We start from the raw sequence: 26,877 nt of genomic DNA, 5'->3' as shown, positions 1-26,877 counted from the left end.
GTAACAGAGTAAATTGAGATCAGCCAAGTGAATTGTCCTAACCCTTTTGTTCTCCAAGTTCTCTAAAGTACTGTCCTCTGGCTCGTAACCACCAAACCCACCTGGGTGAGGGTGAACCTCTCTCCCTTATTCATCTCCCGCAGTGGCCCTTCACCATCCACAAAGCCTAGAGCATACCTGGCATTCAGTAGGCACTCCAAATATAGCTCTTTGAAAAGGAAATTGTGTGTAACTTCAAAGAGAGTGTCACATTCTTGCTGAAGTGAAGCACAAAGACCAGGTCTGTTCCCAAATTCTTGTTTACTTTCACCTTGGTTTTGAAAACAATCAGGTAGAGTATGTTTGTTTTCTTTCATTTCTCTGAATTTGGTAATTAGCAAGAGGGCCCCAGCGGGCAGCTGCCCCTTCACTTGCCTGTCCTTTGTGTGGTAAATCAGAAACTGCCCTGGTGGTAAATCAATCCCTGACAAGAATAGCACAAAGAAATAATGATCCTTGTCTTGAGATTTGCAGAACTGCCCATCATCTTGAGAGCCCATGTGCGTCATTTGGCCACAACCTCCATCTGTGAGGAGGCTCCCACTTGTCCCTGATCATTCATCTCCTATATAAACCACTCCAGAACCAGCCTTTCAGCAAGATGGCCATTTAGCATGAGAATCCTGCTGTTTTCCAATCAGCAAGCTCAACATAATGAAATTCTTTGTCTATATCTGCTTGCCTCTCTACTAATTGACTTCTGCTCTGCAGCAAGCAGTCTGGCTGTGCGTGGCAACATCACCAAGACTTGATTAGAAACCCTCCAGCATTTTTGCAGTGGCTTAGAGGAATCACTGATCACTGTTGAAAAATGAATGAAGATATAAACATATCCCTATTGTTCTTGTAAATGTGGCACCTGGAGTTGTCTACAATTTAAAGCTCTCTACTCATATAACTTCTTTGGAGATTCATTTAAATCTCTCTTTTCTCTACATGGGGCATCTTTAGATATAGCATCTCTCAACGAGTTGGCAGGTACACAGATCTGTTACTAAATTTCAGTATCACTTGACACAGTGCAGTCTGTTCCTTTAAGGTATTATTTGATGTTCTAGAAAATTCTCATTTATGCTTATAAGTCTGTCTCATATCAAGGTATATTATTTACAAAAGTCAGTTTTTTAGTATGATTCATATGCAAGCACAAATCTCTTTTATTTATTAATTTTTAAGTTTTTGGTTTTTTTGAGATGGGGTCTTATGTGGCCCAGGCTACTCTTAAACTGCATATGTAGTAGTACCACCATACCTGGTTTTATTTTTGCTGGAGATGGAGTATAAGGCTTTGTACATTCTAGGCAAACACTACTGACCAAGTGCAAGTTGAATTTACTGCTGGGAGGTACACGCGTGCCTTCCTCCTCCTACTGTCCTTTTGAACAACTGACAGTGTTCCTCCAAAGTACAGTTTAGGGAATAAAGATATTTATTTGGGCTTGCTAACAGAGCATATGATGATGAGGGATACTTACAAAGGCATAGACACCCTTGGGCTTTTTTCCTTACACATCAGCTGAGTCTTCCAGATCTGTGGCCGATGGCCCCAGATGGCGAAGTGCCCTTCTCCTCTCTGGCTTCTTCAGTGTCTGACCTTAGTCCTGCCCCCTCATGCAGCTGAGACTGACTGATTGGGTGGGAGGGGTGACTGTCTCTATCTGCCCCACCCTTCCTACAGAGAGTCTTGTAGTTCAGTTAGTTTGAAGTGAACAAGTAAGAAGCTAGAGAAGAAGGCATCTATCCATTTGCTTGCCAGTCCAGCTTGCCACTTGGAGGATAAGCTTATCCAACACAAAGCTACATCTCCAGCACCATGTTCACATGGCTAGCCTTAACGTTATGCAGTTTGACAAAGGGAAAAGTTAAATGGGAGAAATGACCTTAAGTTTTGTAGTTTTGAAACTTCCTGCCTGAAGAGGCAATATCTAAATCTTGGTATTGGTTTCCTGTATGTTTATGTAGGGGAGACTATCCATTCTCATTCTTTACTGTATTGAGCACAGTAGTGACTGAATTTAGAAGAAAGGAACAGGGATTGTTTTAAATTAGAACCAATGTCTATAATGAGGGAACAACTTCTCCATGGAAGTCCTTTCACCTGTTTCCAATTTCCCTGTCCAAGGTCAGTTCTGTGGCTTGCTCCATCTAGAGCTGAAATTCCCATGCCCTCTGTACCCCATGCCCACTTGCAATCCCCACTCCATTGTAAAGTCCTAGCAGCATTGTAGGTTGTTTTCTAGGGAGACTACAGCACTATCTGTCAGATATGGCACCAAACACTGAATTGAAGGATCTCACTACTTATTATATGGAATGATTGGGCAGCTCATTTGGTCTAGGGAGATGGAACAATTTACTGAAACTTTAGGGAAGCACTGAGACAGTTAGGGAAACTCTACCTTTGATTAAGAGCTAAGAGGCTAAGAAAAATATCTTTAAAGTATTCTTTTTAAAAAAAGAGTTAGTAGCTGCATGTGGTGGCACATGCCTTTAATCCCAGCACTTGGGAGGCAGAGGCAGGTGGATCTCTGTAAGTTCAAGGCCAGCCTGGTCTACATAGTCAGTTCCAGGACAGCTGGGTCTATAGGGAGACCCTGTCTCAAAAAAAAAAAAAAAAAAAAAAAAAAAAAAAAAGTTAGGCATTAGAACCATCACAATTGATAACTGTCTTTTTATTCTAAGCATTTTGCTTTTCTAAAATGTCTAGAGAATTTCCTATTATGTTATATTCTCAGTCACATAAACAAAGACATAGCTCCAAAGTCTGGAGCTGGGCTCCAGCTTCCCTGCCAATTTTCAGTTTAGTGCAACCTGCCTTGCATATGGACGCTTTCTTTACTTTCTTTGATACTTTTGTGCCTGTGTCTATAAATTTATCTGTACACACACCACACACACACAACACACACACAGACACACAGACACACAGACACATACATACACACACACACACACACACACACACACACACACACTCCTCCCAGGGCTGTCTCTATAACAAACTATTTTCAAAGAGTTAGAGACTGGTAACTAAATGTGCTAGGGTGGAAACTGGGCAACTCTCTAATCCAGGTGCTAATGGTGGGAAGCTGTGCGGATAGTAAATCCATGTCAGCGTAGGTGGTGACCTCTGTCAACTTACAGGCTCTTTGATGGCTTATTAGTCCATTTATACAACAAAGAAAATAATGCAGATGCTACTGAGGTTTTGTGTTTATTAAATACTGTGATGCTTTGGTAAAGTGTGACTCACAGGAAATGCCAAATGTGAGATAAACCATTCCACAGTCACAGCTGGTACCTTTAAACATGAAGGAAACTTCATATCTGAAAACTCCCTGGACCAGAGCCTTGCTTTTATCAGCTGGGCCTTTCTCTGAAACTTGATTCATATTTCCTTCTCCTTTACCATACTTTCAAATTGGTTTACATTTATAATGGGGGGAGCACTGAAAATTATTTAAAGGAGTCTGAAACAAATACAGTTTCTTTCACCATATTAAGACCATCTGTATGTGTTTAAATGTTCTTGTCCTTTGCATTTTAGTATCTGTCATTTAAAAAATAAATGTTAGTAAAATGATTGTTCAGCCTGGCAACTCCCAACAAAAACAGTTCTGTTTACATCTGCAAGGCTCCCTATTTTAAAATGTTTTCTAGACAATGTGCAGTAAATAAATAAAAAAAATCAAAGTACAATTCCCCACATAAATTCATACAAGCCTTTACCCTTCCCAAACCATGCCTTGCTCATATGACATTTATCCACTAAGCCCTTACTTAATGGAAATTTTAATGAGAGAGATGATTTTATTTATGAAATGCTCATAAATAACATGTTTCCTGAGTGTTAAAAAGAAAATAGGGCTTGGTAAAATGGCTCAGTGGGTAAGAGCACTTACTGGTAGGAGCCTTTATTGTGTAAGCATGAGGACCTGAGTTCTGATCCCAGTACCCAAATAAAAAGCCAGGTGGAGCCTGGCATGCACCTGTAACCTCAGTGCCATATGGGCTGGAGACAGGATTGCTGGGTCTTCCTAGCTGTTGGCCTGGCTTCAATTCAGTACTAGACCTCATCTAAAAAGAATAAGGCAGTGAGTGCTAGAGGAAGACACCCAATGTCTTTTCCTGGCCTCCATGAGCAAGCAGGCACACAGACCCATACACCCCCCCCCACCGCCGCCACATTCACATATGCCCCACATTACTTGTGCCACACTCATATACATACACATACATACACAACACATAAACACACATAGGAAAAGAAAGTAAAATGATCTCAATTCTAGCATGCACAGATTAGCATTACTGAAATGTGTCTCAGTTTTGTGTGGTCTGTGCATGTTTTTGTGTTTATGCATTTTTTTGAGTTTTCTTCATCTCACTTTGTGTTAGTTAGTTCTTTTTGCTAATTTTGATTACCATTCACTCAAATTAAGTCAATCATGTAATATTTATCATGTAAAATGTCAATTTAAGGATATGTTAGACACCACAAGTAAATTGAAATTGTGAGGTCTAGATTTTAAAGTATATTATTTTTGAAATTTCTATGTGAAATGTTACATAATTTTATGTTTATTCACGTACCATGTAATTATTTCTAAAGCCCCACTCTACCAGCTGTTCATATTGTTAAACCTTAAAATGGATTTTCATCAAAAATGAAGAAAACTTCCATCAGCTTTTTGAATCAGAGTGAGTAGCATTAACATATTTTTCACTGGTGGCTATGTGAACTCTCATCAAGGAAGCTCTTAATTCATGAAGCCATCTGGGTTTCATTCAGGAGCGGTAGATATTTCCCTGTCTTCAACCACTTAAACATGATTGGAAAGTCCCTTTGATTTATTAAATCATAACATATCCATTCTACTGTCCATACAGGGAATTCATGAATATTAATCAGCTCAGAGTTGATACCAAATAAAATTCATGAAGTTAGATTGAATTTTGCTCAAAACCCTTTCTATTTTTTTTTTTAAATCTTTTTGAGACAGGGTCTCCCTATAGCCCCAATTGGCTGGAACTCACTATATAGAGGCTGGCCTCTATCTCACAGAGATCTACCTGCATCTGCCTCCTGAGTGCTGGGATTAAAGGCCTGTGCCACCACTCCCACTTTCTATTTTGAGTCTTTCTTTCCTTCCCAAGTGACCAACATATGATACATTGAGCTTGTGCATCTGCAGAGTCTTATCTCTTATGCCCCACCATCTCCCCTTTCTAGGCAAAACTTATTACTCTGGGTATTTTCTGAATGCTATCCCTCACCCCGACACTCACCAGCCAATATTAAGTTTTCTGGTGGCCATAAGCCTTATCAGATGACTTGTTCTAATCTTACCACTGTATCTGGCTAAAGTGCAAATAATTGATAAATGCTTCAGAGCCAGGCCTCCCAGATTGTTCACCCAGTTAATGAAACACCCATCAAAGCCTAATCCTATAAGAAAGGCTAGGAAATAACATCAGTGAAGTATTTTGAAGGTGGGAGAGGGGACGATAACTACACTGACAGGGCTACATCTGTGTGACAATTGAATTTTTAATTTAGTTGGTTTTCTGGTTTAATTCTCAGAGACTGACTTTGAGAACCTGGAAGAGTTTTTAAGGCAGTACTCCCAAGATTGTCCAGTGGGGACTGAGAGCAAGCAGAACTGGGAAGACAAAGAGGCTAAGCAAGGAAGCCATTAGGGGTCATTAGGGGTCAAGTCTTAGCCCATTTTATTTTATTTTTTTTGAAGCAGTGTCTACCTGTAGCCCCAGCTGGCATGGAACTCACAGAGATCTGCCTCCCTAAAGGCATGTGCTACCACACCGGGCTTCTTCTTAGTCTAATCTAACAGAGGTCATTGCATTTGTGTTCTTTGTCCTAAGGGAAAGGAGCTTGTCCACATCTGTGAGTTGGGGAACCAATGTACAATTAACTGTGCCTGGTTTTTAGTCTTATTTGATTAAATCTTATAGTATATATTCTATATCCAGCTGCTGTTTACTGGACATTCTAGGGGTGTTGTGAGATCTAGTAGTAATTCATATTCTTTCACTGCTCTGAAATAGTTCTTTGTAGCTGTTTTACAAGTTTATTAATGATAAACATTTGTCCTGGTTTCAGCTTTGTGCTGGGAGGCCCAATGTTGTCACATATTCCTTGCAAGCATACTGGGTGTGTTGGGTGTACACCTGACTGTGGCATCAGCTATATAGACTGTTTACCTTAAATGGATGCTGCCTTAAAGTTTCCCAAAGTAGCAACAGCATCTTAGTTCCCACCAGCACTGTGGCGTATTTTCAGTACTCCATATCTTTAGTTATTATGAGTATATACTTATGTGGCTTGTTTTTAAAACTTCCTGGGAATTCAACACTCAGAAATTATTGGTAAGAACTTTCCTCAAATCTAGATGCCCCGTTTTGAGAAATTCAAATACGTAATCCCCACGTATAAAAGTAGTACTAAATATTTTTATTTATTCAACTGATAAATTTGATTTTTACTTTTATGTCATGTCATTTGGATTCTAATCTACAAAATCTCTCTTAATTACATTATGCTCTCCTGGTAATCAATAATTGTTTTGAATTTTTTTCAGAACAGATCAAATTTTAATGTGGTATAACATCGCTACTCAATACATATCTTTTATGAAACATTATTTTAAGATAGCTAGTAGCTCTAAGAGGTCATTTGGAGGTAGGGGAAAGCAGTCATTCATGGTGGAAAGTGATTCCTTGCAGCATTGAGAGGGACAAAATTGAAATGGGGAGAAAGGGAAGGGACATTCACCTAGTGAGCCAGATCAGCCGTCAATCCTGGCCATCAGTGGGGTCACAGGTGTGACCTGCAGATCAGTAGTCTTTACCATGAAATTTCTAGCTCCAATTTAAGATTGAGGTAACCTGGCAAAAGAAAGTGGGAATATTTTAACGTATGTGAATTTAATGAACAAGAAGAGAATCATTTTAGTGTCAACTGAGGGAAGAAACCACATTTTAGATTAAATATAGAACTTTAAAAATACGTATACTTTTCTATAGACCTAATAACAGGCAAGATGAAACAGGCTGGGTTATAATTTAAGAAGGCTTTGAGCAATACTTTTCACTCAAAACAAATTTCATTATGTAGTATATTATTTAGCTAGTATGACTTTATCTTTTTTACCGTAATGCTTTAAAGGGAATCTTTTTTTTTTTTTTTTTGATCTTTTTGAGACAGGGTCTCCCTGTAGCCCCAGCCGACCTGGAACTCGCTATGTAGACCAGGATGGCCTCGAACTCACAGAGATCCGTCTGCATCTGCCTCCCAAGTGCTGAGATTAAAGGCATGCACCACCATGCCCGGCAACTTTATCTTTTTAAGTGCTTTAGGATTCCATAGCAGCAAATTAATTATTATGTTTTTAATTTATGTGGTCATCCTGCAGAATCAGAGGCCATTGCTGGAGGCTCCAAAAATTTAAAAGAAAATCAGCATTTTGATGGAAGATTTGTTCAACTACATGATTTTTATGTTAACCTTTCTCCTTGTAAAGGAAAAAGATTCTTGCAAAACAAAAGATGAGCCGGGCATGGTGGCACACGCCTTTGATCCCAGCACTTGGGAGGAAGAGGCAGGTGGATCTCTGTAAGTTCAAGGCCAGCCTGGTCTACATAGTGAGTTCCAGGACAGCTGGGGCTACAGGGAGACCCTGTCTCAAAAAGACTAGGGAAAAAAATGAATATTGCCTTCAAAAGTTATATATAGCTATAGAAAGTATTTGCTCTGAGTCCTTATCTGCTGACTCTTTCTTGTCAGTTAATACTTTATCAGAGATTTATAGAAATTACAATTTACTACAAAGTAAGTCTGTGGGGGATAGTGGATTAAAAAGAATTAATTGGGAGCTGGAGAGATGCCTCAGTGGTTAAGACCACTGGCTGCTCTTGCATCCGGGTTTGGTTCCCAACACCCACACGGTGGCTAACAGTGATCTGTAACTAAGTTACCTAACCATCTGTAAATAAGTTCCAGGGGAATCCAACACCCTCTTCCCCTTTCAGGGGCATTGCATGACATGGGTGCACCTACACATATTCAGGCAATACACTCATACACATAAAATAAAATATTAAAAAAGAAATAATTAAGAATTACAGTAGAAAATTGTAGAAATGAAAAAGAGAGCTGTTCATACATTACAGAAAAGAACATATAGAGGGCATCCAAATTTTAACAAGGCCTGGCCCTGACCATTTTAGGACAAACCCAAACCATGCATGGTCTCTGTCTGGAGGCTCTGTGAGAAAAATGGCCTGGTAAGGTCTATTGATTTCCAATCTCTTAGAGTCATACAGTGATTAAAAGGAAAATTATCCTGAAAAGATTTTTAGGTCATGTTCTCCTACCCAAGTAGGTGAACTGGGGTTTAGTGAGGCATCATGATCGATCTGAATATCACATACAAAGTTTTCCAACATCCATTTCCATAATTTTTTCCAGACACTCACAGATCTCCATCTCTTTCCTAAAATGTTTCCAAACTTCTCTCTTCTGTGGGCCCTTCCTAATGATTTTTTATTTTTGTGCTTCTGTTTCCATTCTTTCCACTAACTGAGTCAGACAGTGGGGATTTATGAAAATATCATATTCTAGTGTGGAAGACTCATAAATAGAACAATTACATTAATGTATAATTTTATAAATTCATGAAGATTATGAATGAGATTATTCTTGGCTCCCTTCTATCCTGTTGGGATTGAAAAAAACATAGTGAAATGCACTGCAATGATAGAAAATATTTTAATACTTATCATAGCTATAATGTATCCTAAGTTATATATAACAAAAACAAACAGCAGATTAGAAGTTTTGATGGATTCTTGGAAGGTAAAGAGTAGATAAAATCATCTTGTTGGAGAAATTAGAAGAGAGAGAATTGTAGGAGAAGGCGCTACATTATCACACCCATATTTCCCAAGAAAACTGTAAAACACCATCAGGCTCAGACCAAGCAAAGCACTGAGAGTATGAAGACCCCTGGGCAGCTTCCTAAGTCCTTCATTGAGACCTATTTCAGTAGCAATTGCCACCAGCAGAGTTTGCTTAGGATAATCCCTGGAAGATTGTTTAATATATAAGGTAAGTTAACCTTTCCCTTAGAGAGTCCCTTGTATGTGGGCAGGGTGTGGAGATTTAGGAGGTAGAGCCTGAACTGCCTTGGAATAGCACAAGGGGAGCCTCTACTCCCTGTGTCTACAAGACACATTTGCAAGGGACACTTTAAAGTGGGATAGCATACCACATGACATAAAACAACCAGCAAGGCCAAGGACCCCCAATCCTAAATAAAGTTATTTTTATAACAAGTTTTCTCAACTTGATCTTTTCCCTAAATATCCAAGGTTGCCTCTATATTCAGAATTTATATTCATGGAGAGTAAACGAGGATTTCATTGGATCTGATGAGATCTATTCTAATGATCATGTTTGACAAAGATGCTCAGTCATAAATACAAATAGTAATCTCAAACCACAAACTTACTGAAGAAATTCAGGATAAAATGAGTCATCCGAAGCAATGGGGAAACCCAGAGTTTTAAGTAGTATGAATAGAAAACTGTCACCCACATTCACACATACATGCTAATGTAATTTTAGAATGTCAAGGGAAAATATGATAGCCTAAAAGTTTCTCAAAAGATCAGACTCATGGCAATTTTCTCTGAACTAAAATCAGTAACATTGGATGTCATCTGACAGTAGAAATATATCAAAGTTCAGAAAGCAAAATATGGAAGGTGGAATTCTTTATTCAACCAAACTCATTCATGTGGGAGGGTGAAAGCAAGGTTATCTGAGATACAGAAAAGACTTAAAAGTTTTAATAGCTATGAATAATTTCTAAAAGGTTTACTTATAATGCATTTCAGTAGACAGAATAAATCAAAGTGTTACATAGAAACAATCGTGGACAAAAGGTAACAGAAGGGTAAGTGAAGTCAGGACATCAATGTGTATCCATTGATTATATTAAGTATTAACATAATTACATTCATGTGTATATGTGTGTGTGCACATTCGTGTGTGTGAGTGCCTATGATAAACACATGTGTGTAAGGATCATAGGACAACCTTAGATGTTATTCCTCAGACAGATTCCACCTTTTGTTTAAGACTGGGTGGTGTCTCATTGGCCTGGAACTTTGCAAAGTAGGCTGGGTAGCTGGCCAGCAAACTCTAGGGATCCACCCGTGACTGTACCCCATCTCGTCATTACTAGGATTACAAGCATGCACCACTATGCCTAGCTTTTTATGTGGATTCTGGACATATAAACTCAAGCCCTCATGTTTGTGAGGCAAGTGCTTTACTTACTGAGCCTCATCTCTCCAGCCTCATAATTACTTTTCAGTGGGGCAAAAAACATTTGTGAGAAAAGTCCTGTGAAAGTTTAGATGATGATTCAACATAACACCTGGAGAATTCTGGCATAAGGGTTTAGAAGAAGGAACATCTGAACTCAGACCTAAAAGAAGAAGTGTGTACACCTATTGCATGTATAAATAATAACAGTTGTGAAAGGCCTTGAGTTATTCACAGTAAAGTTCAGTGGAAGCTGAGAGGTACATGGTCTAAGATGTCTAGAATATAAATTTTTAATTTACATTTTCTACAGAGTGAGAGGGGAAGATTTCAGTTAATTTCTTTATCATATTTTCTTAAACACCCACTCCTATCATCCATTTCACTCTGTGACTCACTATTTGTACTGGAAAATAAGACTCAGCACATTATAACCTGTTAGAAGTTTTGTGTTCTTCCTAAATTAAGAATGTTGTGTTTGTTTCCAAAATCCTCACGCATATATTACACAAGAGTGTAATGAGTCATATGTTAATTACATATTTTAAAAAGTAGGTGATTAGAAAATCATAAAAAGGGGATGAATCCTTCAAATTCTTATAAAGCAGAAAATGTGGGTTGACACTGGTGATCCTAACAGGTAGTTGTGAAGTAAACGTGATCAGGAAGCAACTTGGGCTTATTGGCCAGATCAGAGTCATGCCAAACCAACTGGACAAGAAACAGGCAAACGCCCTCAGAGGTCCAAAGCAGGTTTCATGTTCCTACAAAGACATTTGCTTTGCTGGGAGTGACTCAGCCTAATCAGTAAATTATTCTATTTGTTAATGTTCCATTACTTAAGATCACTTGTGCATGTGAACAAGCCTACGGTGCATGGAAACACAGGCAAGCGTTCAAGATCAACTCTCTCTCAGAGTCTACTGAGAGCCAGACACTGCTAAATTACAGCAACGTGCTGACAAAAGCTGCAATTGTTTTATTTTTTAATCCTTTAACATTTATTTCAGAATTTTTGATGTATATTAAAAATCCTTTCATTAGATTACTTGCTATGTGTTCATTCACAGCAATATTTTTCATTAATTTAGTTCTTTATCAATTTTATATATGTATATAATGCATTCTACAGAGTACTCTGTCCCCACCCTCTTTTATCTCCCTTTGATCCCCACCAACTCCCCACTACACATACCTGTCCTTTTCCCAGAGTTATGACTTTTGGTTTGGTTTTGTGACCATAAAAGGAGCTCATCTCATATTTACTTAAACAGAAGTTTACAACTGGGATGACATATACTGTACAAAGTTTTAAATGTTATGTAGCACATAACATTTAATATGTATGCACATACCATTATGTAGCAGATGTGGAGGTCAGCTAACTGTGTAAGACAGAAGAGAACTTAACAACGGTAATTAATAGGCAAAGTGATATGTGTTTGTAGCAACTGAAAGTTAATAATTTGCTGAGTTATAAAGACAGAAAAAAGGTAATTTTTTTTGGCAAAGCAGATTTTTCTCTGGCAGTAAGGGTACAGAAGCAACTGACTGCCTTCTACAGAGATTTTCTAATCAAAGATATTTCTTTAAAAAGGAAAAAAAAAAGTGCAGTATGAACGTAGCATTCATCTTATGTATTGCATGACTGATATCTACAGTGTATACGACTTCCAAATCATATGCATATATAACTTAAACTTATATTCTGCTTTATTAAAAATGAGTTTGAAAAGTTATCTAATCAATTACTGTTGGAATAGACTTTTTGTTTCTGGGGGCTAATTAGCTTGTGTCTTTTATAATCATTTGACTCTTGTATTTTCTTTTTGTAGCTTGCCTTTCATAGGCAAGGAGGTTTAAAGATAACAAATGAATCAGTTGGCTATGCCACACTAGGAGTGTTTCTATTTTAAGACCTGTGTATGTGTGTGTGCGTGTGCCTGTGTGCATATGCCTGTGCCTGTGTGTGTGTTATATATATATATAGTTTATTTAAGTCACGTATGAAATGCTAGTCACACCCACAGAAATCTAAAAGATGGGTATGATATACTTTGAGAATATATCTTACTTAGTACTTTTCTATGTTAAATAAATTTCAGATAGGATTCTATGTAGTATGTCTGTGAGTAGGAGTTGATTCAGCAAAAAAATGCTACAAAAACATTTTCTAGAATAGCCAAAAAGTCAGCGAAAAAGTCCTACCTCCTTTTTAGTGTTATTTTGGAGCACAAGTTTGTTTGCATTTTTTTTGTTTTATTATCTTATGTGTATGATTGAATTGCCTGCATGCATGTTATGCAATGACCATAGAGGTCAGAAGAGGGCTTTCGATCCCCTGGAACTGGAGTTATGGACAGTTAACTGCGATGTAGGTGCTGGGAATCGAACCCAGGTCCTCTGTAAGAGCAGTCAGTGCTCTTAACTGCTGATCCATCTCTCCAGCCTTGTTTGTTTGTTTTAAATGTTGATTCTATGTGAGATGCTAAATTTTTGTGTTTTATTTGTGCGTGTGTGTGTGTGTGTGTGTGTGTGTGTGTGTGTGTGATGTGCAGTGTATGCATAAGAGTGTGGGTGCATTAATGCCATCATGTGCATATGGAGGTCAAAGGACAACTTTCAGAAATTGGTTTTCTCCTACCGTGGGATCTGGGAATCAAACTCAAGTCATCAGGCTTGTGTGTGTTTTTACCTGCTGAGCCATTTTAGTGGCATTAAAACATGGCTTTTATTCTTGTTAAAATTTATAACTGGAAAAAATTGGTCATACCATTTGCATAAATATTTGGAATCCATTTTGAGATCATATTCTTCTATAACAGAGCTCAGATAAGTCCGACCCTTACAGAAGGCCAGCTGTGTACAGAATGTGCCCTTGCTACTTCTGGTCTTTCAGATTTTTCTGTTGTGGCTTGGTGTTTTAAGAGTCTATTTGAAAACACCCAAGTATGAAGAGGTGAACCAAAATAGCAGAAAGATATCATCTGAGCTTGGAAGAATCTCTCAGTCTGATAACTATGAATTAGATATCTCACTGGCTTCCACAGAGGGTGAAGGTAGGCAAACAGCAGCAGCCAACTCAGATCCACCTCATCTACTAAGTGCTATACCCAGGAGCCTTTTAAAAAGTTGCATGTATTTTTTTAAAATGCTTCACCTTATTAGGAGCGCAGGAATTTCCCGTTTTCTTAAAACAATGAAAACAATCTCTCTTAAGGATAGAGCTGGAATGCTTCCCTCAGACCTACAAAAATAAATGAAAGTCTTTAAGTGTCTCAAAATTTTGATGACGATTACTATTGTGTCAGACATTTATCATATGGTTTAATAAGCTGCTAACTTTAAATGCCTTACAAAACTGTGCTTTAATTATGAGTCTAAAGTCTTATATGTAGTAAATGAGGTCATTTGTTCCTTTACTGGAGTTGAAGAACTGAACTACAGATAATATATTATCTGGGAATTTATTTGCTGTCCATTTGCTTTTTCCCAAAACTGTTTGTCTATCACAGACTCTTCTGAAAGATATCTAAAAAGACAAGACTGAGTAGGACTTTAAGAGCTTGATCTTTCATGACTTTCTTTATTGGTATTGCTACCATATGTCTCACATTTTGCCTACATCACTAGCAGTGTATGATATTTTCAGTATCTCTCCTGAGTAGAAGGCTTGAAGTTCCTCAAAATAAAGGAGAGAGTCTAGAGAGATGACTCAGCTTCTGCTCTTGCAGAAGACCCAGGTTTGAATCCCAGCACCTACATGGGGGCTAGCAACCATCTGTAACTCCAGCCCCAGGGAATGCCCATTCTGACCTCCATGGGCATTGCACGACATGGGTGCACTTACATACATGTCAGCATTACACTCATACACATAAAAAATAAAAATAAATAAAACATTTAAAAATAAAGGAGTCCCATCTTCTATTTGGTTTATTTCCTTTCTCACTTCTGTTCACCCAGAGCAGAAGTTTTAGTTTTAATTATGTAAATAATAAATGTAGTCAGAATATTTTGCATTTGCTATTGGAGCTTAGAAAAAGAATGAATGAATGAATAAATAAATAAATAAATAAATAAATAAATGGGACTGAAAAGATGGGTCAGCAGTTAAAAACATTGTTTGCTCTTGTAGAAAACCAGAGTTGAAATCCCAGCACCCACAAGGCAACTAGCAACTGTGCATAAACTCCAGTTCTAGGGAATCCAATGCCCTCTTCTGTCCTCTGTGGGCATTGCATGACACAGGTACACTTGCATACATTCAGGCATAATACTCACACACACAAGACAAAATAAAGAAAGAAAAAAGAAAAGAACCCCACACAGTAAATGGATAAAAGAATGGCTATATAAAAGGAAAACACAGGCTTCCTGGTTTGTGTGATGTGCACAGCTCTTGACACATGCTCTTGCTGTCATGAACTGAACTTTCCCCGTCCCTTCTTCACTGTGATGTGTTGAAACCTCTAAAAACATGAGCTGAAAATAAATAATTTCTCCTTTAACTTGTTTCTATATGGTATTGTGGTTGTAGTGTCACAAAAAGTAACTAATAAAAATAGATGTTGGGGCTTGCTATGATTAAATAGGCCATGTGAATCTTTGGGTTTTAGAACTGGTTTGTGAGTTCAGGTTGCAGGTTAGAGAAACCAGAGAATGTGGTAAGCATAGATTAATGGGAGATTCTGATACAGTTTAAAAGAATACAATGCTGACAGAAATGCTGTCAGTGAAGGATGGATTCCTGAGTTTTTAGATGGAAACAAGGACTGCGGCAAAGTAGACTAGAGACCATTTATATTCCGTCAAAGAATTATCTATCCTCTGCTTGTATCTTGAAATTTTGAGTGCGGCTGAATTAGTAATGAACTAATTGATTTGTCAGAGAAAATTCAAGGCAGTTTAACTTTCAGGCTGTGGCAGTATTATTGCTGGTTGCTTTCGGCCAGGATTACAGTGAAAATCAAAAGCAAAAACTGGAGTATAAAGTATATATGTGTAGTTTGGACAGAAAACGAGCATGAGTGGGTTTAAAGCTATGCACAAAAAGGCTGTAGTTGTTAGAGAGACCAGTACTACTAAAGAGAAATCAAGCTATATGCATAGGAGCTATAAAAAAGGTGCCTTGAGGGTCTTTTAAACATTGACAAGATACTGCTTATTGCAGGTTCTAGGATGTAAAGCTGCAAGTTCATTTAAAGGATTTTCTTTAGCCTAGACAACTTCTATGGCTATTCAAAGGGGCCATCCAAGTAAGTATTTTCCCAGGTTTAGCTACAAAGGTACTCAGAGGCTGCTGCACAGGTGGTCCAAAAGATTCCATCTGCTTATCAAGCTAGTAGCAGAACTTTGCATTGCCCATGTGGTGTTCATTTTGCACGCACAGGAAAATGAGTTAAGGAGTCATGAAGCCTCACATCAAGATTCCAAAGAAAAGCCTGGGAGGCTAGGTAATATGTAGAAGAATTGGATTCCCTGTCAGGATCTCCTGACAAGCTAATTCATGAAGCAATGAGGGTGACATCTAAGTTGCAAAGGAAATTTCAGGACCTTAGAGCTATGCTAGGAAGGCAGAATGTCTGCCAAGGAAAACTACCAGTACTAAGTGGACAGAACTCAAGAGAGAGACCATGTTTTTAAAACACCAGCAAAGACAAAGGGATGGGGCTTCCAAAGTCTGTTGAAGCTCAAACAATGCCATTGTGTGCCCCAAATGCTGGACTTTGAACTACTGAATTGCATGTTTGCACTGTTGCTTTGGGTCCAGCCCTCATTTTTATGTCCCCATTCCTCTCTTTGGGGATGGGGTTATTTATACAGTGCCCTTGCATATTTAAAATTTGTAACTTTCTTTTTTATTTTATTTAAAAATATTTTTTGAAATAACGATCTTATTGAAAGCAAGTTGTCTTTAACTGAAAGACAAAATATGCACATAAAAATTTATTGTTTGGGGGCTGGAGAGATTGTTTACTGGTTAAGAGCACTTGCTGCTCTTTCAGAGGACCTGGATTCAGTTCCCAGCACCCACATAGCAGCTTGTAACGATGAGTAACTCCAGTTCCAGGGGATCCAACACCCTCTTCTGGCATCTGCAGGCACCGCGTGCATGTGATGCACTTACATGCATGCAGGTAAAACATTCATACACATAAAACAAAAATGAATAAATTTTTATTTATTTATTATTTATTTGTTATGCTATTCATAAATCCTATGCTTCTCTCCTCTGTTTCCTCTTCATTACCAGCTTATTTCTCTACTGACTTGTTTCCTGAAGCCCAAGACAAAGTCATAACTTATTCCTCTACAAAACATCCAAACACCCTCTCTTCATTCTTGATTTTGCTCCCTACTATGAATTATATGTCAGAATCCTATCACTTATATGAAGTAGTTGAACTTTTATTCTTACTTTGAAACATAATTTTCAATAATTCAATCATGGGAAAATATAGGAACATACACATTAGATAAATATAAATTTAAAAAATTAAAAAGGGGCTGGAGAGATAGTTCAGCAGTTAAGAGCACTGGCTGCTCTTTCAGAGGACCAGGTTTGATTCCTAACACCCACACGGCAGCTAACAGCTCTTCATAACTCTAGTACCAGGGGACTCAACACCTTCTTGTGGCTTCTATGGGCTTTGCATGACATGGGTGCACTTACATACACGCAGGCAAGACACTGATAAATGTTAAATAAAAAGAACTATTTAAAAAAATTTAAAAAGAAAATGTAGAAACATTTCCATTTGGACAACTTGTACTAACAGTTGAGAGTAATTGATATTTTTCACCCTATTTTTTTATCCTCACAATTCTCTTAGTGACTGGCACCCCTCTATGCCAAGCTGCTAAATCTGAAATCACATTTGATCAGTTTTTCTTCTTTATCTTCCCTTATGATTATCTTATTTTCTTGGAAGAAATATGGTTTGCCCATCTAACTCTCTTCTCTTCACTACTATTACATTAGTTCAGGCTTTTGTTGTATCTTGAAAATATTATTCATAACATCCTCTGCTCATAACATCCTCTGCTCTTGATCCTTTCCAGTCTATATTCACATAGCCATCATAGTTGACCATTGTAAAACTCAAATTATGATGTCTTCCTACTGGAGTCTTGCTATCTCTACTCATAGGCATTACAATAAATCCCACTTTTTTTTTTTTTCTTTTGCATGGTAGGCAGTGTGGACATGTAGAGATTCAGCAAAGCTAGTATTAGCAGCGACAGATCTGGTCACTCTGGGACTTGCTGCCTGTTGGCAGAGGGCAGCATTCTGTCATTAGGGCTGCTCATGAAGTTGTTGATAGGAGGGCCTCGCTTGGCAAAATCTTCTATTTTATTTTATAAAAATCTTCTATTTTATAAAAAAGCTAGATGCCTTTATTTTGTGTACTTTAACACACTGATAAAAATCATCATATAGGCATATTTTTAAAAGAATATCTATATTCTTACATCAGTCAGTCTCTTTCCTGTTTCTCCTATGCTGGTCTCCTTTCTGTTTCATATCATCACTTCCTGTTATAGCAGCACTAGAGGCAAGTTGCTCATTTTGGAGCATTCTGCCTTCTTCTCTGAAGATTAGGTTATTCAAAGGTTGGACTCTTATCTTATTTGTGTTTGTATTCCTGTTTACCCACTGGTGCAATAGTGGCATGGTTATTAGAGGGTAGCCATTTTCTGATTACTTTGCCAGAGGTATTTTCATGCCTGGTATTGTAATCTTGATCAATACCTCATGCCTGGGGAGGTCATAGTCCCAAGGGTATAACATGCTATTATTTTTTCTAAGTGGTCATGTTGTCAAATTGCCTCCTAAATATTTATATTTATACCCATAGACTTGGGCTGCTCTCAGCTTTGGTCAGAGAGCTTCTTGAAGTGGACAGCAGTCAATGCAGAGATACACAACTGGTTGAAGAGCTGAAAATAAAGGACTAAGAACTCAGGCCTAAATGGGACATTTTTATCGACCTCCTACCACCAAAGATCAGGGAACATTCTGGAAGAGGAGATGGAAAGAAGGTAAGAGCCAGAGGATAGGAGGAGTGTGGGTGATGCAGTCTTCAGGACACAGTATTGCTAGTGTACTTTGGAAGTCATAGCAGCTGTGGTTACTTGCACAAGATGGCATAAGATCAATCCAGACCAAATTTGGATATAGAAAAGGGAGATGCTTTCCAGCCCCCACCTCTTCAGGTGGCGCTATTAGCAGTTGATAACTGCTGGAGGAGGGCAAATCATTCTTTTTGGAGGGTTTGGCTGCTGGTAAATTTCCCAGTCTAGTGAATGGCCCCATATCCATGCACATAAGGGCAGCGCTGATTGGGTTTAGTGAGTTATCAAGATACAAAACAAACAAGCAAAAAACACAGAAAGTTGGGAAGGGTATGTGTTAGAGGTATATGAAGGGAGTTGGAAGTGGGAATGGGGGTTGTATATGATCATATTTCATTATATTCATGTATGAACTTCTCAAGAGTAAAGAAAAATATAAAAAAGAAAATAGAACAATTTTAAAGAATAGAATAAGCATTCTTTTTCTTCCTTCCCCTTTTCTTCCTGTCCCCTCTCATCTTTTCTCCTTCTCTCTACTTTTTTTTGTTCATTTCCCTTCTTTCAACAAATAAAGCACATATTATATATTAGATGACTACCACAAATGAGCTGCTAAGACCTATGTATTTGGAGAGCAGTCAAGGTAGCAAGAAATAATGGCTTGATGGTCAACTTTGTATGTGGTAGAGTACATCAAGTGGTGTCCAAGTGTATGCTAGAGAGTACTCACAAAAGGTAAATAATTGTTGATGCTCTTTAAAAAGGCATGACATATTTAAATGTATTTTAAGGGCCCATTGAAATAAAAATGTGGTCTAAAAGATGAACTGTGGTCTTTGAGAGAATTTAGTTTGTGGAAATCTTTTATATTTCCTTACAGTATTATAAAGATGAGGTCTAACTGGACTTATTTAGTGAGAAAACTAACATCTTGCTCCTGTTTGTGTTTAAAAGTAGGATTTACAGTACAAGGGAAAAGCAGAAGAAATGATAGAAAATCATAAATATTAAACTACATTCAATTCAATACCAGGAGAGAAAATAAATCGAGTAATTCATTTCATTCATAAATCTGAAGGTACTACCAAGGTACCTTCCTTGGTAAGTAGAATTGGAGTATAAATCTAATTTGGTTAAAAGAAAGGAATCTAAGAAGTCTTCCAGGTACAGTAGGAAAGGCCACAAAATGATCAGTGACTTAGTAGTCAGCACGGATGTCTTAAGGAACTGTTTAAAGTAGGACAGGATGGCACAGAGTAAAATGAGTAAGGCCCCGTGGCTCCTTTACTGTTCATCATCTGTATTCATGGAATACTTACTTTGAAGACAGATTACACTTAGTGCTTATTCTGGATACATTTCAAACCTTCAATCATAGAACACATAACTTTTTTTTAAGAGAAAAGAGCAAAACTGCATCTCAGTCAGTCTGGGGACATAATATCTAACTCTAGATTCTCCATTCTGTACTGATAAGTAATTGGAAACATAAGATCTTAATGACGAAAACATCCTACAATCATGCTGCTTTCTTTTCCGTAACTCACATGCCATGTCATCTTAACATATTTTCCCATGTGGTTCATGTGCCAGAACACCTAATGTCTGTAGAGAATCTGGTGGTTTCCATTGTCTTTTCCAGAGGTTCTTACATTAGATTAGCCCTGATGGAAACTTTATGATAAAAATCCAGCTATAGGCAAAAATGCCTGTGTCTGATTTTTAAAATTTTGGAACATGTTTATTTTTATTTTGTGTGTATTTTGCCTCCATGTGTATAAGTGTACCGTGTGCATGCAATGCCCACAGAGTCAGAAGAGGTGATAGATCCCCTGGTACAGGAGTTACAGAATTAGCTGTCATGTAGGTGCTGGGAACTGAACCCAGCTCCTCTACAAAAGCAGTTCTCTTAATTGCTGAATCATCACTCCAAATCTGTGTCTGGTTTGAAACTGGTATGTGCCATTCATTAGCTGGATGATCTTGAGCAAATTTCCTAAACTCCCTGATTCACAGTTTTTGCATTTGAAATTAGGGCCAGAGATCATGCTAGGATGAACTGAAAAGTTATTTATGAGCAGTAAATAATTTAATATAGGCAAAGCAATTAGAGTAGTGTGTGGATACAGTAACTATCATATAAAAGAAGTCATTATTATCATCATTATTATTATCTCTAATCAAGAGAAAAATGCATACTTAATATTTAATATAATCATAGGCCTTGGTATGTGTATATAATTTAGTGCTGGTAAACTTCATATAAAAATTTTTGGTTACTTTAATAAAGTTGCATATAAGTAAGGCTGATTGACAATTTAGCTTTAAAAGGATTTTAAATGAGACTTTTAAACACAGTCTTTCCTCTAATGCCAAGCAAAAGGTCTGGCGAGGAGTGGATCATAATGCTATGTGGAAAGGTTTTCAAATTATTAATTAAGAGAGAGGTAGCTATTGTGCTAGATAGAGATACATTGAGTACTCTGGGATGATGGGAGAGGCAGTTCCCACCCCAATATGTATAGAAACAAATCTATAATATTTTCCTAGAAGCAGTGCTACTCAGCTGACTCCTGAAGGGTGTCCAGGAGTTGGTTGACTTAATAGAATAAGAATCTTAAAAAGCCCAGAAAGTTTCTTTATGATACTGTTTCTGGTCAAACTATTCAAGAGAGGGCAATTAGGGGCTGGGAGATGGCTCAGCACATAATGTGCTTGCTATGCTGCATGAAAACTAGAGTTCAGGTCCCCATTGCCTGTGTAAATATTCAGTGGACATGGCAGTGGGCCTGCGTTCTCAGCATATGGGAGACAGAGACAGGGGATCCCTAGAGCAAACAAACTAGACTAGATGAATCAAACTCAGGGTTTGAGTAAGAGACCCTGCCTCAAAATATACAAGGTGGAAAGTGATTGGGGAAAATGATATCCATGTCAGCTTCTTGCTTCCTCCTGCATATATGTACATGCCCCAGCACACTTGTGGATGCATGTGTCCATACACATGCAAACATATGTACATACATCTATGCATGCCATACACCACCCCATAGGACAGTTAACTAATGATAGTCATTTTTGGTATTTTTGCCAAAAAAAATACATGGAATTTTATTTTATCTTCTATTGTTTCAACTGGCATCAAACTTTTAAACACATAGAGATTTTTAGCAATCCATGCTAAAAATATATATCATTAACTCTTTGAAAAAAACTAGTAAAAGCAATAGTTATCTTTTACAGAGTAGTTGTATACTGATTTTTATGCCAAACTCTTTTTAGGAGTTCACTCATCTAAACCTCACAAAAAGAAAGTTCATTTATTGCCTAAGTTGTTAACTTAGTAAGCAGCAAAGCTTGGGCATGAGTTTGAGGCTGCCAAGAGCTTGTTCTTAACAACTGTGCTGAACAAAGTTACAGATTAACTCCTCACTGTCTGGTTTCATTTCATATAATTTGAAGAAACATTCAGAAAAATAACTTCATTAATAGTATTGACCCATATTTTCTTTCTGCCGTCTTTTTGTAAACTCTTACGTAGAATCTTGTGATTTGTAAGTTTTCCTTCCACTCTGCAGAAATGAATCCTTCACAAGATTTCTTGTTGGTCAGCATTATTCTCCACCTAAAAGTGCTTTCCCAGCTCCATCCTCATTTGTGTTTTCCTCTAGTGTATACAGAAAACTGCTTGAATAATGCATATTACTTTCCATATTCTTTCAGCAGAACATTGTATACTTCAATCATTAAGATAGATTCCTGGTATAGAAAGAGACCTTTAGGAAAAAAGGAAACTTTATTTGTAAAGATCTACAAATCATATACAATGTCAAAATGCATTTAATGGCCATATTTATTTTAAAACCATATTTTGAAATCTAGTATTCATTATATTACACTTTTCAGGTGGGGGAAGTGGAGAATTCAAGTTCTTTTTTTTTTTTACTTAAACAGGTTCATTTGCAGGCTTCCTTTACAGAAGGGGCAGAGTGCATGGAGGCTCTCTGATGACCGGATTGCTCTTCCCTGACCACAAACCTCATGACTTCACCAGCTGTCCTGAAGCTGATCCTTCTTCTGCTTTTTCTCAAGTCTGTATCTTTTCACACATCCCGCTATTGATACCAGGCTAATGTGTAGGATATCATTTGGGTTCCACTAATGTTTTCCAGTCACTTCTGGATATGTCCAAACTGGAAGATGTAATTAGCTGTCTCCATCAGGGACTAAAATAGAGGTCATTGCTATGACTTCCAAGCTGTTTGCTAAATTTAGCTGTTCAATACTTTCCACTAATGAAAACTGTGAACTACAATTATAGAATGTTAGGACAGAATGTAGGCTTAAAGGTCATTGACCCAACTCCCTCATTTTTCTCTTGAAAGTATGAGACCTAGACGTATGCTGTGATTTGCTTGAGGCCACAGAGCTTATTAATGGTGGAGGTGGAACTTGAACTAAGGTCTGCTCAGCCCTGGGGCTGTGCAGTGCTCAATGTGCCACAGATGATTTCTTCTTATGATCAGTCTAAACTTACCAGACCCTGAAGTATAAATATAGCTAGTATTATTGGTTGTGGCTTAACCATCCATGGTCATTCATTTATGTGGTGACTGAGTGAAAAATACGAAGGTGTCTGACTTATAAGTTGCCTCAAAGAAATGAGGCAAACCCTGCCCCCTGACTCTGAAAACTTCCTGCTTTATGTTCATCAATAATGAATGGCCATTCCTGCAATGCTCAGAGGGAGCTTACACTGCACTTTTGAGCAGCCCGTTAGTAATGTACAGTGGATAGAGCCTTTCTTTCAAATCCCAGGGCAGCGGGTCCTTCAAGGCTAGCATTGCATTTTCAATTAGCTGCTGAGTGAAAGCTTGGCATGTGTATTAGTGAACAGGCACACAATTAGCTTATTTTTCCTTTCCGTATTGTGTTGAGAGGATCCAAGATATTGGTGGAGGATCAGACAAGCCAGACATCACTGTGGATGTTGAAGAAGGGAGTTACTCAACCTCGGCATCTTCACTTGCTCAGGCTGGAATTACAGCTATTTATTACAAAGCTCTGCGTGCAGCTTGGTAGAGTGTGCCGAAGGAAGCTCACTTCCGTTGGTTCTTTAGCTCTTCACAACTCTGTTTAATTCTCATCACTGACATGGAGCCCAACAGTCCCAAAAAGATACAGTTTGCTGTGCCGTTATTCCAGAGTCAGATTGCTCCGGAGGCAGCAGAACAGGTAAGGGGAATTGGGTGGGGAGCATTTCTTGTGTATTAGACAATATGAACATGCGGTCTTACTAACTGAAAAGTTCTCTACCTTTTAAATCTGCCCAATCTTGTGACTTTTAAGATATGTAACTGAGAGTTTGCTTTTATGCTTGTGGTTTGGTCGCACTGGGGAATGGTTGACTAAAACTTTAGTAGTTCTCCATTTCATATAAAATTAATACCAATGTACGAATTCTGGTTTGGAGAAATTCTGGTTTGGAGCTTATGTGTGTGCTTTTCTTCATTAAAATAGTGACCTCAACATTTAGAGCAGCTCTGAAGACATTATCAATGTTAGCAGCATTTATTTGTTATTTACAAATTAAAAGGGATGTAACAGCAAAGACACTAAATCTCAGGCTATTATTATAGGCTTAATATTTTTAGTGTGTTTTCACTGTGTATCCCAAACAATAGTTGCATGTCATATATAAAGAATAGACTTGCAGATATGAAGAGTAATATTTTACATTTTGCTAGATTCCTTTTCCATGTCTAATATTGGTTTCCAACACTATCACCTTTCATGTTAAGGTGTATTTAGACTCTGGATGCAATGGCCTCACTTAAAAGACGATCTATGGTACAAACACAAATGTAGAGTGCTGTAGGAAGCAAGTAGGGGAGTTATGTGGACACCAACCCAATTCATTACTTAAAAAGTAAATCACCCCCAAATCCTTTTCTAAATGCTTGATATAAAGTCTTAAAAATAATTATTGAATATGAGATTCTTATTCCTTATGTTTTTTTTGACAATCTCAAGAAGAGCTACCAAGACTCAAGCCAGATAAATAGAACTAACCATGTTTACCTGCTAAGTGAAATATTACTTCTGTCTTAGATAAGACACCATTAGTACATTTTATCCTTTATCCTACTGACACACACTCAGGGAATTTAAGTATAAAAGGAGATATTAAATGAATAAAGTCTATCTGGAGCAAGAGAATCCAATGTTAATTCAGTAACTCCTAAAATAAGGAAAAATCCCACCAAATCTTAGTTTAAATGAAGTGTATGTTCTTTTTTTCCTTCTTATGCCTTTTTTGAAATGTCTTTTACTTATTCCTTGATAGTGTTGTACATGTGAACAATGAATCTTGATGATATCCACCCCGACTCTCGCCTCCCACTCCCTTGGACATATACTAACATGTTCTCCCATCTTCCTGTCTTGTCCTTTTTATTTTTTGTAACTCACTGAGGCCAATTAGTCCTGCCAGATTCTTGTAAGGTCCATATTCATTGATGATTTGTCAGTTTCTTCTAAATACTAAATTAAAAGATAAAAAAATCAATCATATTAATTGAAATACAAAATTAATGTCAACTTAACTAGGACACGTGGTAGAAATTTGAAGCTTCCAAATTTTTCTGACCTCATTCAGATAAGGGCAATGGACCTTGAAAGCATCACCAATATCATGAGGCTCCAAGAGAGCCACTGAATGAACAAGTCATCCCTGTAACTCTACTATACATTAATTTTCAGTTGCATTGTGGGTATATACAACTATTTCTCTTTTTTGAAAAATGTAGCTTTGTAGTCAAAGGTGTAAGTAAAATCTGACAGTTCTGCTTTCTAGCTTCCTAGTCTTCAAGATATATAGTAAGCATATACTGTGTTAGTTCTAGAAGTATGTTGGGTAAAGATGAGATTGGGCAGTTTTGCAAGCTGTGGAGCCACTGAAGGGCACTGTCCAACTGTCACACTGACATTAGCTGGGCCTTTGTTTTTCACAGATCAGGAAAAGAAGACCTACACCAGCATCACTTGTGATTCTCAATGAACATAATCCTCCAGGTAAAGAAGCATGGCGTCTTTCCTATTGATGGGATAGAATAGGATTATTTGAAAAGGATCAAAGAGTGGGCCATTGTTGAAAAGTTTCAACTCAGGATTTTAGTTAGCAGTACTCTAATCAGCTAAAAGGGATCATAAACAAAAATCAGAAATAAATATTATAAAGACTATGTCAAACAACAGCCTGCTTTTCTTCTAGAATGTCGTACTGGTGGTGACTTGCTGTGGCATGTTTTGTTGCATTGGTTGTCATGTGTTCAGGTGTTTGTTTGGAACCTGGTTCAGTGCTTATTAATGAGGCTGGTGAAAAGTTGTTTATTTAGGTTTCAAGGTTCAAATTTTAGTCCTGGAGATGATTATATTTTTGTGGAGTAAGATTTATGTTGTGGGAGGACGACAAGCCAGCGTTGGATACAGCCTTGCTGCTGCTGTACTCTCTGAATAATGGAATTGACAAGCAACCAGATCAATTTTCAGCATGGCCCATTTGGGAGCCATTTCGAACCGTTGTGTCCATTTGTTGAGGTTTGAGTTTCCATTTCCTGTAAAAAGTGAAAGTGCATTATTATTCCTGATAAAGAACAATGATCTGTAATACAAACGCTGTTTGCTTATTGAGTGGAGTGATTTTTGTCTTACATTTAAAGGAGGCTTCTGGAAATATAAGTAGGGTAGGAAAAGTCATTAATTTGTGACCCAGCAGGACTGGGTGTTGGATTTTTGAGTGATCTGTTCTAAAAATGCCTTGACTTTTTTGGTATCTTTCTAGTTAGAGAAACACAGAAAAAGAAAATTCTCATAGAATATTCATATTGAATCCAAATACAGGAAAATTTGTAGCACATCAAAACAATTGAGTTATTAATTCTTGCTGAGAACAAAACATTATAATTTGATCCTTAAGCATTGAAGTGCATAGTAATTTTTTATATTTTATTTATTTATTTTTTAATGTGTATGCATGTATTGCCTACATGTAGGTAAGTGCACCCGTGTCGTGCAATGCCCGAGAAGGACAGAAGACGCTGTCGGATCCACTGGAACTGAAGTTACAGACAGTTGTTAGCTGCTATGTGGGTGCTGGGATTTGAACCCGGGTTTTGTGTGAGAATGTTCAGTGTTCTTAACCACTGATCTGTGTCTCTAGCCCCTGAAATACATATAGTATTTTTTTAACTTCCTTTTTTTTTTTTAAATTAGAAGAAGCATTTCATTACAACAGCATTAACCTATTCAATAACATTTTTTCTGAGCTAGGGTACATCTCTTTCAAAATTGGCTGCACATTTTTAGGTTTACAGATGAATTATTACGCTTATATAATCTTTTACTCA

General features: G+C 37.6%; 1 protein-coding gene across 4 annotated transcripts in view; it reads left to right on the top strand.

The window, feature by feature from the left end:
- The first annotated feature begins 23,440 nt into the window (after positions 1-23,440).
- Ppp1r1c (protein phosphatase 1 regulatory inhibitor subunit 1C) overlaps positions 23,441-26,877 on the top strand; it is a 163,635-nt gene continuing 160,198 nt past the window's right edge. For 3 of the 4 annotated variants that reach the window (XM_008827952.1, XM_029561045.1, XM_008827951.2), the window contains exons 1-2: positions 23,441-23,704; positions 25,483-25,543. In XM_008827952.1, coding sequence (XP_008826174.1) covers positions 23,624-23,704; positions 25,483-25,543 — 142 coding nt within the window. In that variant the 5' untranslated portion in view covers positions 23,441-23,623. Of the gene's footprint in view, positions 23,705-25,461; positions 25,544-26,877 lie in introns of all 4 variants that reach the window. The other variant, XM_008827950.2, reaches the window with a different exon arrangement.

Source organism: Nannospalax galili, unplaced genomic scaffold (genome assembly GCF_000622305.1).
Source record: "Nannospalax galili isolate Female #2095 unplaced genomic scaffold, S.galili_v1.0 scaffold892, whole genome shotgun sequence".
Classification (NCBI taxonomy): Eukaryota; Metazoa; Chordata; class Mammalia; order Rodentia; family Spalacidae; genus Nannospalax; species Nannospalax galili.
This window is presented reverse-complemented; position numbering and strand designations above follow the sequence as displayed.